Raw genomic sequence first — 17,779 nt, 5'->3', positions numbered from 1 at the left:
AGCTTCCCTGTTTCTCATATGCAGGTTTCATCTTTGTACATTTACACAATTACCCATGTCTGAAATGCACTCCTTCTTTACCTCCACCTCTTAGAATTCCTAATTCTCTCAATATTTGGCTCAAGCTCCATTGTTTCTATGAGGGTCTTAATTCTCCATGTTGTTACTCCCTTTATATACTATTTTGCAAACATTTCATATTTATTTCTGTACATATTTTTTACACACTGCTCTCATGCAGGAGTTATTCGATTTTTGTCTCTCTATCAAGCTATGGTAAACACTTAAAAGGAGGTTCTGGAAGCAATGGAGGTGTAGGGTTTGAGGGAGGGTTTTATCAGTCATACAACAATCTATCTGAAAGCTGGATTCAAGGCCTTCATCTAGTTTGGAGGATCCTGGGAGGCTTCTGTCCAAAACCTTGCTGAGAGTAACTTGTTCTTTCTCTCTAGAATCCCATTTTCCAAATCTTGAAGCCTGTATCAAATTGGCCACCATCTCCAGTTACTCAAAACAAAACAGCAAAACAAAGCAACTGATGATTTCATGTAGTCACACTTCATTCCAAAGGATTTAGCAGTCCAGAGACACACAGAGAAAGAGGTCGACCAGCCCACCAAAACAGAAAACATTATCCCTTCTTCCTCATCTCTGGAGTAAAAATTCGTGAGAAAACCACTAATCTTGTAATGTTAAACCCTAGATAAGTGAAGAGGAAAAAGTTCTGGGAAAGCTATTAGATAAACATAATCCCTTTATGGGATTAGCCCAGGACCCCTCAGTATCCTGCAAGTTGGTTATGAAGTTAATACAACTTTGCTTTAGGGTTTTAGGAAAAAAATGTTTTTGAATAAATAGTGAGTGATTCAATTAACATTTATTCTCTTTAACATAAAATTTAATACACATAAACAGAAAATCACAAAAAGTACTTTCATGACAGATAGTGAAAAATGGTAGAATAGACTAAGTCCCAGCCAGGTACTCAGTGTATATATATATATAGTCTATTGTCCTGGCTCTGCCACTAGCTACTCCAGTTTTCCTTTGCTTCTCCTAGTTTCTACATCTGTAAAATGGGAAGAGGGCAATGTCAATTTTAGTGATCTCTAATGCCCCATTTCTGCTCTAAATATTCTATTAATAAGCTTCTGTTTCTTTGTTTCTCTAGCATCCTGTTTACCTGATTCACTATTCAGGACCTCAGTTTAGGTCCAAAGACTTTTCTCTCTCTCACTCTCTCTTTGGTCCACAAGAGCAGAAATCTTTTATCTAGGGTATGGTTAAATCCGAATAGACCTCAAGGCTTAGAACCAAATAAAACAAAGCTTTATGTGTCAGATTAATCCAGAACAATGACTCCTTTGAGCTCCCTGCCTAGGACTGATTTTTAAAAAGACTCTGTTTAATTGAAAGAGAGACTTGATCCAGGAAGTTGGGGAGCTACCACCAGCATTTTAGGTCTACTCCTCTGCTGAGCCATTCAGGATCACTTTAAAAGAGAAGGGAGTAAACTTGTAGCCGCACCCAGTGTAGAATTTGTTCTGGAACTCGACCCTAGTGTCAGAGATTAGAAAAGGCGAGTTAGTTATGTGTTGGCTAAAGGTTAGACACTTTAAGACAATTAAGAACATTTGTAAAAGTTGAGCACGTGGTCTTAAAAATGTACCAGATGTGGACAACTGATAGCCAAAAACACTGTCCACAGTAAGCACTTGAACAATGTTGACTTTCTGTCTAGCTTTTCTACTACTCTAGATCTCCTTCATCCCAGACCCCTCCTCCCAATTTCCTTTACCTTTCCTTGATCTCTTCCTCCCTCTCTCCTTTTTCTTACTCTCTTCTCAGGCTTTCGGTCTGGTGGTTGTTTCCATAAGTAATACATTTTATGGGAAAGTTTATTGGAAAAAACAAAATATATTCAAAAAATGGCTCTCACAGAAATATTGTTGGGGTGATCAGAAGGTAGTAGAGGTGGGAGAGGGACTGTTAACAACTGAGAAGATTTCTAATTTCTCAGAGATATATACATAATTCCTTCTTTAGAGGACATATGATTGTTCAGGAATTGCCATGGTTATTATACTCATAAAATAGAAATAATGACCAAAATTTGATGGGGGTTAGCCCTCAAATGAGGTATTCTAGAGTCTCACAGCACAGATTCTAAAGAGGCTAAAAGATTTGTCCTCAGATAATAAAATAAAGTGGCTAACTCAAGTGCTGGATTCAAAATTAGGAAAATGTGTTCAAATCCTGTCTTGGACACTCAGTGGCTTGTGAGATCTTGGACAAGTCACCTTAACCTCTAGGTTTGCCCAAGTGTAAAATGGGTATAATAATAGCATCTATTTCACTGGGTTATTATGAGGATCAAATAAGATCATTCACAGAAAGTCTCCTTTGATTCCCTGATTGAAACATTTTGTTCCCCATTGAGCACTATACTCTTTATGCTCTCTTCTTCTCCCCTTTCCACCTAGAAATAAGTTGTGAACTCATCCTTGCAAGGAATCTGTAGTGTTATTTATTTTTTTTTGTTATTATTGTTACTATGGTAGATGCTCAAAACAACTCTCTGGGGCTGCTATCATCCCCAATTTACAAATGAGGAAACTAAGGCAGACAGAAGTTAAATAAGTTGCCCAGAGCTAATGTTTGAAACTAGAAATTCCTGACTCCAACTCCAGAGTTTTATCCACCCTACTACCTAATTGGGCCAAGGGAAATTATAGATACAGAATTTAATATATTATCACAAGAGATTTGAAGGCATGGACAACACCTACCAGTGAAGTCGAAGTGCATGTAAGAAGGCTGAGAGACCCTCCATGACCAGAAGGATGGCTACAGTCAGAACAGCAAAGAAGGCAAAAATGATGAAGACCCCAATGAGACCTCCCCAACTTCTCTGGTGGAGGCCAATGCTCATCACCATAGTCCAGAGCACTTCAGACAATTCTGCAAGGCAAGACAGGTACAACCTTAACTAAGTAATGTCTTTCCTGATAAACACAAGAGGCCATTTGGTTGGATTACTGCCCTTCCCCTAATAAGGATGCCTAGATGAAAACAGCTAGACTAACTTGAATCCCTAGATAAAAGCCTTGAAATCTGCAAGGTAATTTTACCAATCCCTATGCTCATCTGGTTATGGTGCATTCAAAGGCACTTGGGGCCATTACCCTGGATTGGTGAGAGCTCTGTTTCTCTTTGTTCTCTTGGAAAGAAAAGAACATGAGCCCCAAATACCAGGGGTAATGATGAAATGGACAAGGCACAAGCTTCCTTGGGTCCCTACATGACAGTTTATATAGCTTACCTTCCTTCCTCCCTTTTTCTTTTTTTTCTTTCTTCCTTTCTTTCCTTTTTTTTTTTAACTTTCCCTTCTTTCTTCCTTTCTTTTTCTTCCTTCCTTCCTATATTTTCTCTCTTTCTTTTCTTCTTTCTCTCTCTCTTTCCCTCTACTAATGCAAAAAATTGTTTTGAAATTTATTATTTTGCAACTTTCTTTCCTATCAATACAAAGTTAAAATTGTTTTGTAACTTACTGTTTTGCAACTTACTTTCTTACTTTTCTTTTCTTTCTACAATGCAACTTATACCTTATAGACTTATAGACTATTTGTGGACTAAGAATGTGGCTTGGGACACTAAGAAGTTAAATCACTTGCCCATAGTCACATAAGATATCAGAACCATTCAGTTAAGAACTGTCCTGTTTTCTTGCTGTTTAGTCCTAGGCTTTTCCTTTCCCGTTTTAGAGATAGTAACAGCCCAGTCTTCCTAAAGCCTGAACTCTTCCCAAGCCCCAAAATCATTGACATCTCCCCTGAAGCTTTAGATGTATGTGATACTTTATAAAGGATTCTTCCCTTTTTGGAGAGGGAATACAAATGGAATAGAGAAATCAAACTTTACTTTGACATACCAGGACCCTTCCTCAGGCAGCCACCCTGACTTAGCAATTTAGAAGTGACTATGATGATCAGGCAGTAATCACTCACGTGAATGAGCCAGGCTGAGAGCCCACAGTCGAAGATAAGATGCTGTGTTGGAAATGCAACCCAGGCAGTATTCAATGGTGTGGATAGCTTGGTGGACAAAGATGTCTCCAAAATTGAACTGAAATGAACAAGAAAATAACTATTTTGGGACCACTTTATTCCTTTCCAAGGGAAAATGCATAATTTTGTATGCTGACATTCAAGAAAATGGAAATGGAAGTATCAGTTGAGTGCATATAATTATAATTAATACACACGAAAGAAGTAGGTAGATGACAATTTCTGTCCCCTAAGAAAAATTAATAATTTAAGTTAGGAAAGAAGAGACATATACATATGCACATGAAATTGCTACAGAAGGAAAAGGTAATATGGTAAAATTACTTTTTAACATAAGGAAATACACATACACACACACACACAATCAAAAGGAAGAGAATAAGGTCAGCTTGAATTCATTAGGCAAGTATTTGTGAAGGACTTTCTATTCAGGTCTTAAATGGTCTCAAAATGGGAGTAAAAGGGGAAGTACCTTCTAGGTTGGAGAACAAAATGAACAATAGTGCCCAAGGGCAAATAAACTATAGGATGGGAAAGAATATAATAAATTAGGGATTGACTAGAGCTGAAGATAAGAGAAGTTATGGTTAAAATTGTGGTGAGAAAATTCTTATAGAATTGGAAGTTATCTATAAAACATATAATTGAAGACTTGCAGTGAAGGAAAACATTTGGAGAGGAAAGAACAAAAGCCTAAGATAAGAGCTTTGGACAATATCCACATTTAAGGGGCAGAAGAAGAGACTCAAAAAAGGAGATAGAAGATAAATCCATTGCTATTATGAAACCAAGATATTTCAGTGGAGCTAAGCTTGGGGAGAATTTCAAAGAGAGATTGATTAACAGGATCATACATGCTGCACAGAGGTTAAACACAATGAGCACCTGGAAAAGCCCAATGAATTCAGTGACTAGTCCTTGGTAACATTTGAGAATGTAGTTTCACCCAACTAAAGCTACCACAACTAGGCCTATACCCAGGAAAAATTTTTTAAAAGAAGAAAAGGAGCTGTATGTTCAAAAATATTTATGGCAGCTAAAAATTGGAATCCAAAGGGCTATCCTTTAACTGGGGAGCAGCTAAATAAATTATAGCATATGAATGTCATAGAATATTGTTGTACTATAAGAAATGGTGAAATGGACAATTTTAGAGAAAATTGGGTAGATCTCTGTGGACTGATGTAAAACTAGGAAAATAATCTATACAACAATTATATTATACAGGAGAAACTTTTTTTTATTTTTTGCTGAGGCAATTAGTTAGTGACTTGCCCAGGGTCACACAGTTAGGAAGTGTTAAGTGTCTGAGGCCAGATTTGAACTCGGGTCCTCCTGACTTCAGGGCTAGTGCTCCATCTACTCTTCATCTAGCTGTCCTCAAAAGAAACAATTTTGAAAGACTTTAGAACTCAGATCAATGCAATGAAAATTACAAGTCTGAAAGAATGAAGACAAATCATGTTATTCCACTTCTGATAGAAAAATAACAAACTTAAAATGATGAAAGAGATATATATTTTCAGACAAGGCTAATGTGAGATTTTTTTTTCTCCAGCAAACTATGCAGCTGCATTTAAAGATGTTAGCTGTGTGTGTGTGTGTGTGTGTGTGTGTGTGTGTGTGTGTGTGTATTCTATCCACCAGCTGAGTTGTTGGCTTTTGGGGGGATAGAGTGGGATTTACTTTTTTTTTTTGCTTGTTTTTAATTTACACTTCATGAGGGGAGTGTAATGGGAAGATCAGATACTTGTTATGTAAGTAAATACAATATGTAAATATACAATTCATAAAGATAAGGTATTTAAAGAGAAAGGGCTCTAACCATTGTATTTTGAAGGAAGAGAAGGGACACAAAAAATTTTTCAAAATAGGGAAAATCTATATATGTTTTCTGGCAAAAAGGAAAAAGGAAGACTGAGATTTAAAGAGGAAAAAAGCTTGAGAGTATAAATGAAAGAATTAATTTTGATGAAGAGGATGGGTATAAAATAGTGATAATAAAGGAAAACTACACTTGATTGCTTTAATCTTGATGGATAGAAAATTGTGTTTGTATATGTGTTAATGAAAAGGTGATTTGGAATTCTTATAAAGCAAAATAATCTAGAACATAATTTTTATCTTTTTTGGAGCCTTTTGGTGGGAGGATGAAGCCCATGGACTTTTCTCAGAATAATAGTTTTATTTTGTGAAAGCATTTTAAATGTATAAAATAAATACACAGGAATATAAGGAAACTAATTAAATTGAAATATAGTTACCAAAAAAATGTTTTTAGTTTACACAATCAAGGTTAAAAATGGCTTGTCTAGATCTTGACAATATTGCCAGCCCTTAGTTATTTTTTGTACATAAAATTACTAAAGTGATGCTACCTAAAAGAAATCATAATTAAACTTTTTATTAGTGATGATTGTGGTTTTCTATGTTTAGTTGGATTTGGAATTTTATTGTAAAGGCCATCAATAAGATGATTCGAAAATGTTCATGATATTTATTAGATTCTCCTTTCTAGTCTGATCACATACAACATGAAATGGCACCCTTTCCATTCCCCAAATACCTCCTCTTCATGGTCATCATGTCCCCCATGGGCACCAGCAGAATTCTTGCCAGCACTCTTAGAATGACTGGACCCATCTGCCTCAACATCTGCTGCAGCATTGGTAAGAAGGGCCTGAAATCATCAGAGAATCAACAAATATGAAAATGGCAACTTAGATTTTCCCTTCATTAAACTAATTCCTTACATTACCTATATAATAAATAGAATTTATCATGTGCATAACTACTACCCAATTGAGGTAATTCTTACAAATACTGTATTCTACTGTCAGAAATAGAATGGAGTTCTTTGATTGTAACAAATGCTTATCCAACATTTCCAAAGAGGTGATATATTGGGTTTAACAAAGCAAAATAAAAATGATATCAATATAAGGAAGAGGAAAAAAAGGAAAGAGGAAAGAGTGGGAGAAGTAAATAAAATTTAAAAAGTGGGGGGGGGGCAGAAATATGGATGAAGGCTAGAGTTCATGGAGCAAAACATTGAGATAAGGATCGAGACTGGACCTATTCCCCAAGTGAGGAAGCTCACTTCACCAGCACAGGACAGCTACTCTATGTATGTATGTATATGTAAACTATGTATGTATATGTATATGCAACCTATAATCTATTCTTACAACCAGTATATGTCAGAGGCAAAATTCAAACGTCAATATTCATAGCTCTATATTCATTATGATGTATTTCTAAAATAAAGTTGGAGAACTAAGATTATAGGAGGTCTTGAATATCATCTAAAGGATTTAAACTTATTTGGTAAACTATTGAAAACCACTGAAAAGTTCTGTGTGGAAGAGCAGAATAAATAAATCTGTGCCTAAGATTCTTTTGGTAGCAGTGTGAAGAATATATTGAAAAACAGGCAGACCAATAGAAGGCTATTGCAATGGTGCAAATAGATTGTAATAAAGGCCTCTGCTAGTGTGGTGACGTCAGGAAATAGAAGGGATATGAGAGATATTGCAAAGATAGAATCAAGAGAACAATGGAGAGGGAAAATAAGAGAGGAATATGAAGGGATAAAATAAACTGACTGCCATGTGATTTTTTTATTAAACACCTAATATTTTTTAAATGACTTAAATTGAATTTCAAAACATTAAAATAGCCTGGAAAATATGTTATCCTATTACATTCCACACAATCATCCATTCTTGTAATAGAAAATACAGGTGATTTTTATTTGATTTGGTAATACATCATGGGATTTCTTTTTTTTCTCTCTCAGAAGATTAACTTTCCTAATTCAGTTACTGGAGTGAGTCTTCCCCTCAGTATACACATGCAGAGAGCCAAAAAATAGCAAGACAAATGGTTGGAGATACTGGTCTGAAATTAATATTAGGCCACAAATAATATCCAAGACTGGCAATCAAACATATTTGGCTTTGCTTACACTTATTACCTCTCACAGATCTTGTGACATAGTTTAAGATGCCTAAGTAAATTATTTCACTTTAGACTGATAATGAAGAATTCCTTAACATAAATGATGTAACAGCAAAATGTAGCCTTATTACTCAAAATGAATAAAACTGAATAGGTATACATTTAAATAAATTATTTAGTATCATTTCTAGATTCTATATGCCATCAGGTTTTGATCAACAGAGGTCAAAAACTATCCTAATTAATACCTCCATTGGGATCTTAGATGGAATGATAGACCCAATCAATTGAAATAGTTCTTATCCTCATGGAACTTACAGGAATTAGAATAAGAGAAAAGAAAACTATTATTACTACTAAGCTAAAGTGATGAGGTTTTATCATGTCCCTGTATCGGCAGCTCAGTCATGGTCCTTTCTTTAGCATTCATCAATGTGAACCAAATCTGAAGGAAGCTCACAAAAGATAGACCAGTCCCCAAGTATTTTCCTTTTATACACATACCCATTCCAAGACACATTCGGTGATTCTTACCTGAGATTTCCGGTGTCTAGCTCTAAGGATAAAAGGCTTAATCAGGAGCATCCATGGCACAGCAATCAAGGCAAAAATAACCAGGAAACTCTGGACTTCTTGCTATCAGAAACCAAAGAAGGAGATACTGTTATCCTACTATGGCTACACAGCTATTAATTAGCCCACTGTATCATATCATATAACAATAGCTATCAATATTACACATCATTCTCTTATTTTATATATACATACATCCACATATAAAATGTATATATATATATATATATATATAATATATATATATATATATATATATATATGTGTGTGTGTGTGTGTGTGTGTGTGTATACATATAATTTTTTTTTTTAAAGAGGCACCAAGCATTTCGTGGATAATACTTTTTTCTACTTCATCTCTGGAGTGGGTGGTATTCCTCCTGCTTCCAATATTCAAAAGTCCAACTCAATGAGAGAAGAGATTTTTAAAAGTTTAGACGTAAAGGCAAAAGGAAGGAGAAAACTTAAAGCTACCTGTTCAAATTTAAAATCCCCACCTACCATCATCCTTTGAAAATTCTCCATTCCCTCCCCTTTTGTACTTTATCTTATCTTGTTTTGTTAAAGCAAAAATGTGATTTCCACTTTCCTTCCCCCAGCCCACCCCATATAACATAATTTCTTTTTTGAAAAGTCCTTCTACTGGCAAAAATAGCAAGAGGCCTTCTAAAGATTTAGTCTAGACAATTGGCACTTTAGCACTGCTCAAACCTCTTCAGCTTTTCTCATCAAGTTTTTAGAGGATCAGGCAGGGCAAAATTATTCTCTCCTAAGAGTTTACAAAAATCATCTTAATTGCCAGTTGTGGGAGCAATTTACCCTTACAATTTTTACCCTCTCCCTGTTTTTAGCTGTAATGTAGGCCAAAAGAAAGGGTGGGGGGAGAGAAAGGAGATGAGAGATTACTTATATACCTGGGATTTACTGAATCAGTGTTCAATTACACATGGTACTTCAATCACTAATTTTGGTTCTTCTCTAAATGGCAATACTGCCCTTTTGTATGAATGACTTATAGGAATTATAGGAATGACTTACAGAACATAGATCAAGCTAGAGTGAGAAGGACTTTATTTGGCTCTCTATTTTAGCTTCATCTTTTTAAATAAAGGATAAAGGGCATTTCACTAGAATTATAAGGTCACATAATATCTATAGTGGAAAGGTGAAGGAAAGAAAAGAAAATATATCCAAGGTATTTGACTAGCCTTCTATGTTTAAGGAATTTTTTTTGTTGTTGTTTAGTAAGGCAACCTTGGATTAATGTTAATAGACTTTGAGAGTGGTTGGTGAGCTGTGACTCCTTGATATGAAACACATGATCTGAGAAATAAATCCAACAACAATTTCATCTCTCAAGAACAAATTTCCTCTTGAAGAATCTAGCATGGTGCTTTTCAAATTATAGGGGCTTCAAAAATGTTTGCTGAATTTCAGTTTCATTAATATGAAGCAGATTCTACAAGCACACCAGCTTTGGAGCTCCCATGACCAACATACAAGTAAAGAGGTAAGAAAAGCCAATGGCAACATGGTTTTTTAATACAAACTCATTTGTGAAACACTACAAGGAAGAAGAAAGATTACAAGCATTATTACTTCTCAGAATGATGAAAAGCAATGAAGGGGAAATGAACCTATAGAAAATTTGTCAGGAAATCAAAACAAGGCATTGATAGCTTAACAGTAGAAGGAATACAACACATAGGGCAGAAAATGAGACGGATTAGTTAATGATCAATTCTCATTACCAATAAGAGTGGTGCATTGTAAGTCCACTTCAGTACCCAAAGAACTAATGAGAACATGGAAATGTACTTTAAAAAGAGTTTCTATACCAGAAAATATAGAAGAAATATGTGCTGGAAGAAGCATAATTTTGAAAAATTAGATAAATCGGTTTTTAACTTTTCAGAGTACAAGACACCAAATGGCTGGCAAATTAAAAAAAAAAACAAAACTACTGATACTGTTACTGCAAAAAAGAAAGAAAGAAAGAAAGAAAGAAATTGAAAGTACATTAATAATTGCCTTCTTTCTCATCTCTTTAAAATCTTTAAGAAACCCAATTTTAACAGCAATGTTGCTTGTCTGATACAATCTATCTGCCAGTTGAGGTGCCTATGGGAATTTTTTTTTTTAAATCAGTGCCTGAGAAATCTATAATGAATTATCTAAACCTCTTTTGAACCCACTTATATATTTAACCTGAATCTCCAAAAAATAAAAATTGTCAGTGACCCAAAGGGTCACATGAGCAGAAGAAAACAAGTTATCAGAGATGGCTTGTCAGCAAAAACTTGCATGTGGAAAAGTAGTCAGGAGATTTATGATCAAAAAGGAAGGCGGGCAGTTTTGTGGCAAGATCAAGGAATAACAGAGGGATATCCCAGCCTAAGTGCTACTGCATTGATACAGCACACACAATGGTCATGAAACATTAAAAGCTACTCTGGAAAGTCATGAAAAATATCAGACCTGCTTGTGGAAGATACATTTAAGAATGAAAACAAGAATCACACAGAATGAGAGACCTAGGTGACTTGAGTACACAGTCACTGGACAGAGGATTGCCAGTAAAACATTCATCAAATGAAATATTGAAGTATTTAATTAAAAATGTAAATAATTTAAATGGGGGTGTTTTATTTGGAAATTTATTCCATATTTGATTTATTTATTAGTACTTGTTATGAATGTTATTTAGAAAGATCTGTATCTTGTGGGAGAAAAAAAAAATGTCATGAAAAGGAAAGGTTTTAAAGATTCACTACAGAAAATCATTTAAGCAGGTGAAGAATGTCAACCATTATCTAAAATAGGTTCTCATAAAAATTCTTAGACCAAATTCTAGATCACCTAGAAACTCTAGATAATCATTATCTATGTATGTTGTGTTGTATTTTTATTTATTTTGTTAAACATTTTCCAATTACATTTCAACTGTGCTTCTTGCTAATACATTAAGCTCTGTAGGTGATGAATTTTACACTTCTGAACTTAAACTTTCATTTTATAGAAGAAACAATTAGTGCCCAGAAATAAAGTGCTTTGCTCAAGGATACACAGAACAGGATACAAAGCAAATCTCTACTAAAGTGTCCAAAATGCAAAAATAATTAAGTATTTATCTCTTCCAGATCCATATATATAATTTTTAAAAAATAGATCGTTGGCTATTTGATAGAGATGCTGAGATAGGTGCCTCTTATGCAAAGTCTTTCCTGCTCCCTCCAATTGCTAGCCTTTTCTCTCTGGAAATTACCTCTACCATACTTACTCAAGCATACATGTCATTGCCCAGTAAACTGTCAGGGCAGTCAATCTTATAGTTTTATTTTTGAACTATCTTTTGTACTTCAACTGGCACAATGCCTCACACATAAGGATGGACTTAAGAAATGCTTACTGAATTTAAAAATTTGAAGTGTAAGCACTGGGAGACTGTCCACTGAAAAACAATTAGAGCTCATCAGCCTCAATTTGTAGGTGAGGAACTAATTAAATTAATTAATTTAAAAGGATTTAAGTTGTATATCATGTAAGTTATATATGCTTTCTATAACATCAATCATCATTTCTACCTAATTATCTAGGAAATGGATTGCTGGAATGAATATAGAAACAAGGGAAAATAGAAGTTGAACTCAATTCAGTCTCATTTCTGAGACTTCCTTTTTTTTGGAATAAAACACTGGGTTCTGAAGTCTGAGGATCAGGATTAAAATCCCATTTCTGATACTAACTATTTGTGTACTATCAAACCAATAAATTAACTTCACCAAGCAACAGATTCTTCAACTAGAAAATGAAGAGTTTGGACTAGATTGGCCTCTGATACCTCTTTTAGTTCTACTCCTATGATTTTTCTATCATTTTAATCTATACAAATTCAATTCATGTCAACTTTTCAGAAGTATAGTCCCTTAAATCAAGAAACATTTATTCATAAATGCAATTTAAATTTTCTTTCAAATGCATCAAGATAAAAATGAATACCTGATGTGCATACAAGGGCTTATTGGTTGGATCATCATAATTGAACAGGAACATGTTGATGAAATGGATGAGAATACTTGGGGCACTTCGGGATGTGTAGACATCATACTGGCACCATTTAAAAATGATCATAAAAACGAGATAGCCAAATAGACAAAGGATAAAGATCATCTCGGGAATGAATTGTAGAACAATATTTATAGTTTTCCTGAAATATCTGTTAAAAAAAAAAAAAAAAAAAAGAGTAGGGTGGAAGAGAAATTTAAAATAAACAACCAGAAGAATATCTTCTCTGTAGAGATCCTGGATGACCTGCTTAGATGGAATCATAAGCAGTTCCTAAGCTAATAAAGTAACTCAGCAGAGACTTGATATTCAACTCATTTTCCAGACTTCATATTTCAAATTATGGCAAGTCTCCATGATAACCATTCTATTGCTTAGCAAAATCATTCATTCTAAGGTTCACCAAGGGGTTGAAAATCATTCAAAGACTTAAAAGAAATGAACAAAGGAAGAAAAGGAAAAATAAGTAGAGAACGAAAGGGAAAAAAAACAGATGGTAGAATGAGGTTAAGGTGGGATGAGAGTAACATCCCCTGTTTCACTGCCAATTTCTATGCAATAACTTGATCACTTGCTTTAGAGAAAGTATTTTTAATCTTTTGTGTGTAATTGACTCTTTGGCCAGTCTGGTGAATTCTCAGAGTAATGTTTTTCAAATGCATAAAATAAAATTTGTACAAATACAAAAATTTGATGCAGTCATCAAAATATTTAAAAATTCAGGTTCATTGTTAAGAACCCCTGCTTTTAGAAGGTTGACAATCTCAAAAGTGGCTTTGTATATTATATTCTTTAGGTTATATAGAACAAAAATTCAGAATTAACAGAGCAGATATCATCAAGGCTAGTCAGAAGCCATCAAATTGGAGCTCCATGGAGTTTTCCATTTGAGATGATGTGGGCAAGAAGCGTGAGAAAGGCAGTGGAACATCTTATGCCAGTTGTGTTTCAGTATAAAGCCTCACTTAAGGGAAAATTTTCTTAGGATTGCCTCATGTAAATACCAGCACCAATCTCCCCCAAAACCATAGATCATAACCTATTATGGTCTCCTGAGCACCCATATAGTTCAACTGCTATTTAGACAGAAACCACTGATGACAAGGGTCAAGAAGAAGAACCAATTTAAACCAATATTTAAGATAATTAGTTACTTTTAATGATCAACTAATATTAAACTAATATCCCTATTGCTAGACCAGCCAAGAAACACATTTTATTAATTACTGCCAAGCTTTCTTTCACAGTGAGACCCAGAGATAATAATTAAGTGGTAAAATGTTGACTGGTCAAATTGTTGATGCAAATAAACAATGGCTCAAATGTAGAACTTACATGTGGTTGAAAAGGCTAAGAATAACCCCAAAAATCATCTGGATGATCCCCAAAATGACAGACATTTTCATTTTATAGGAGTTCAAAAATGTGAGTTTGTTTACAGCAATGTTCCAGACCTAGGTGGAAAGATATAAGTAAATATATCAGATAAGGGTTTAAGAAAAAATTGTGTTTTTTACCTGGGAAGGAAGTAGGTCTTCTATTTCTTCCATATTCCTTTGTTAAAAAAAATTAGCTAGGTAACTAATTTAAAATTATACTATTGTATTCAAAATACATTATAAAGCTTCAGAAGAAAGGGAAAGGGAAAAGATTCTATCATAAGTGTTATGTCTTTCCTATTTTCTGTTTTTTCCTTTTTTTCTATTTTCTAGGTGCAGCTTGGTGGCACAATGGATAGAGTGCTGGTCATGGAGTCAGAAGGATCCTGAGGAAAGTCACTTAACCCTGTTTCCCTTAGTTCCTCATCTGTAAAATGAACTGAAGAAGGAAATGGCAAATCACTTCAGTATTTCTGCCCAGAAACCCCAATGAGGTCACAATTGAGAAATGATTAAACAACATTTTTCTGTTAATAGTAGCAGTCTCCAGTACTTAAGATCTGGAACCCATTGTAACCCCTTACTCTACCACAGGAAAAAAGATTTATTTAGATAATCCAGAAACTCATTTATAAATGCAACCCCCTTTTTTCTGGATACAAGTAGTCATAAGTCTTATAAGCCTTGGAAATACGAAAATATGAGAACAGTTGATGTCTATCTACTCATTTCAGTAAGATTTGGGTGAAGGAAAAGTATCAGGGGACAGGGTTTTGAACCTTTGATTTAATTGGCAAAAGGGACTCTACAAGGAAAACATTCTTTTCTACAACAGATCAATAGCAGCTACTCTGCAATTCACAGCCTTAGAAATTGACAAACCTCTGAATAATGAAAGGTTTTGTTAAGGTCCAGGATGACACATATTTTCAGTCTGTGTCAGGCAGGAGGTGAACCTGGGATTTTTTGGATACTCAGGACATTGGATATTCCATCCACATTACCACATTGCCTCTCACGTTTTTCCTAGACATGGTGTAAACTAGTACTTCTTAAACATTTTTCCCACAAACAATATCTTTTTACCCCAGAATTTTTATGCAACCTCTTCTGGAATTTGAGCTGAGGTGTTTCTGGCAGGGTCTGTTCATGTGCAATGCAAAGTGCTCATGTTGTGTGCTCAAAACCTAGGCTGCAAGGAAGTTGAGGGAAGCAACATGGGCTACCAGAAACACCTCGGATTCGTTATTTATTTGGTTTTGAATGAATTTTTGGTCATTGCATTCAGAAACCTTTTACTGTTGCCAAATTTTTCATGACCTTCGCATTCAGTGACAGGTTGAGACCCAGAGTTTAAGAAGCTTTCTTATAGACAAAGAGCATTGCTTTAAATGCAGCAAATAACAAATGTCTGTTGAAGGGATTAAAAAAAAAAAAACCTTGACAAATGCTTTTTGCTGCTTTACAAAAGACTTACAAAAGGCAAATAGCTAGCTGTAACTGGAATGGGAGAGAATGCTAAAAGAAAAGTTGGTTTGGGATTGTCAGAACTTGATGGGCAGTAATACTACTAGAGAAGCTTATACCTGCACAACTAGGTTACCTAAAGATCCCGGGTAAGAAAGTAATTGTTAATAATTCATGAATTGGACATCCAGGAAAAAATTGTGCAAGACTTCTTTAGCCTACGGCCAATGCCCTGGAGAAATGGTTTTCTACTCATTTCCACAGGAGATCATTACTTTTGGGAATCTAGGCTCCTTCATCATGGTAGAAAAGGTAACGTATTTATGATCAAAGACACTTGATTCAAATTCTGGGCACAGCTGCTAATTCTCTATTTTTCTTTGGACATTCCATTTCTGTGAGGAAGTTAATGGTTCTTAAAATATGGTCCCAAGCTACTTTCAAGGAGTCCAGGAGATCAAAACTATTTTCATAATAATTCTAAATTTATTTATAATTTTGGGAGGGGGTCCCCCAAAACTTTAAAGAGTTTAAAGGGGACCAAAATGCTTAAGATTACCTTAATCTTCTTAAATTTCAAAATCTATCATTTTAAGGACTAGTGAAGGAAAGAGCAATTGTCTGATGAAAGAAACCCCATAGTCAGACAAGGAGAATACCAGATTTTGGGGTGACAGCTGGAAAAAAAAAGAGGTGACATCAGTTTGCCATTTCCAGCAGATCTCAGGACTAGGTTTCAAGCGATCAAAACCTGAACAATTCCTGGATCAGGGAACTTTTTAGGGGATTCCAAAGGCTCTGCTCCCATTCAAATTTAATATCTCCAACATACACACACACAGAGGCACTAGGACTATATATATATATATATAAATGCATATATATATTATACACACACATTCATACATACACACACTATATATATTACATATATATATTCATATATAATAGAGAGTCAATGTTTTGTTTTTTATTTATTTTGAATATATCAGGTAAATGAAATGGCATAAGAATTAAATGGTAATAAGGAATGGAAGTTAGACACTGGCTGTGTTTGTCAAAAAGCCAATAATTAATGATTCACTGATTATCTACCCTTTCAGTTCCCTTCACTGGGCAAGAGAGAAACAGGAAGTATTTGCTTTGCAATAAAGCAAGGGATGAAGTAGAAGACCTTTGGGCTAAACTCCTATTAGGAGATTAAGAAGTGGAAAAGAAAAAGGGGAAACAATCAGTACATCTATTTTTAAAGGAAATAATTCTGAATCTTACAGACTGCCCCCACTCTCATATGCATGTTGATGCTTGAAATTGCCTTTATGGAGAACAAAGCTTTTTATTTTACAACTCAATGAAAGACTAAAAGCACTTGAGTTGGTAGGAGAGTATACCCTAGAACTAGGTAGCGTTGAGAGGGGGCAAAGGCTTTTTGCTTGTTTCACCTTGTCTGGCTGCATCATTAACTCAAACTCTGCAGGACCAGGAGCCATGTTAGGTGAAGGTTTCTGGTGATGGCCCCTTAGAAATCATAAAGGGTCTTTTTGGATAGCAAGGCTGCCACCTTGTGGTTAATGAATCTAATAACTATGGCTTTTGGAATGGATGGTTTCTAACCTAATTCATTTAGATTTAAAAATAGAATTAAAAAAAAAAAGTTTCACAAAAATCTAATTATTAACATATATGTCCCATTGTTTCCCAAAAGGTTTTCATAAATATGTTTTCCACAGGTCACTGGCAAGGATCTCAGAAACTAATAATAAAAGCTACCCCTATACACAGTGTACTTCTACAGATTATTTCTTTCAAGAATGGTGGAAAAGAGGGGAAGCCCTTTCTCCTTTTTCCTTTTTTAACATACCTTAAAAAGAATATAATGTGAATTTCTAATAATAATAAATGATCTAGAGCTCTTGAGATTTGAAAGCAAATGAACTTTGCAACAACCTTTCAAGGCAGGTACTAAAGGTGTTAATAGACAGCTAGGTGATACACAGATGGATAGCTGGACCTGGAGTCAGGATAACCTGAGCTCAAATGTGCCCTTAGTCACTTATTAGCTCTGTGACCCTGAGCAATTTATTATCTTCTGTCTTCCAGTTTCCTTATCTCTGAGATTGAGATGATAGTAAAATCAGCACTTATTTTTCATGGTTAATGTGAGGATCAAATAAGATACTAATGGTAAAGCACTTAGCACAGTGATTGGTACATGATAAAACACTATATAAATATTAACTATCACCATTAATTAAAATGAGATATTTGT

The 17,779-nt window shown here is 34.8% G+C and overlaps 1 protein-coding gene across 1 annotated transcript in view; it reads right to left on the bottom strand.

Moving 5' to 3' along the window:
- Nucleotides 1-858: 858 nt before the first annotated feature.
- The window catches only part of ATP6V0A4 (ATPase H+ transporting V0 subunit a4), a 45,208-nt gene continuing 28,287 nt past the window's right edge, over nt 859-17,779 (bottom strand). The window contains exons 14-20 of the mRNA XM_052001410.1: nt 14,000-14,118; nt 12,599-12,815; nt 8,562-8,663; nt 6,634-6,747; nt 4,008-4,125; nt 2,790-2,961; nt 859-1,557 (exon numbers count right to left, since the gene is read on the bottom strand). Coding sequence (XP_051857370.1) covers nt 1,464-1,557; nt 2,790-2,961; nt 4,008-4,125; nt 6,634-6,747; nt 8,562-8,663; nt 12,599-12,815; nt 14,000-14,118 — 936 coding nt within the window. The 3' untranslated portion in view covers nt 859-1,463. The remainder of the gene's footprint in view (nt 1,558-2,789; nt 2,962-4,007; nt 4,126-6,633; nt 6,748-8,561; nt 8,664-12,598; nt 12,816-13,999; nt 14,119-17,779) is intronic.

The sequence above is a fragment of the Antechinus flavipes genome, chromosome 5 (genome assembly GCF_016432865.1).
Source record: "Antechinus flavipes isolate AdamAnt ecotype Samford, QLD, Australia chromosome 5, AdamAnt_v2, whole genome shotgun sequence".
NCBI lineage: Eukaryota > Metazoa > Chordata > Mammalia > Dasyuromorphia > Dasyuridae > Antechinus > Antechinus flavipes.
The sequence above is the reverse complement of the archived record's forward strand: the minus strand, read 5'-3'. Positions and strand labels throughout refer to the sequence as shown.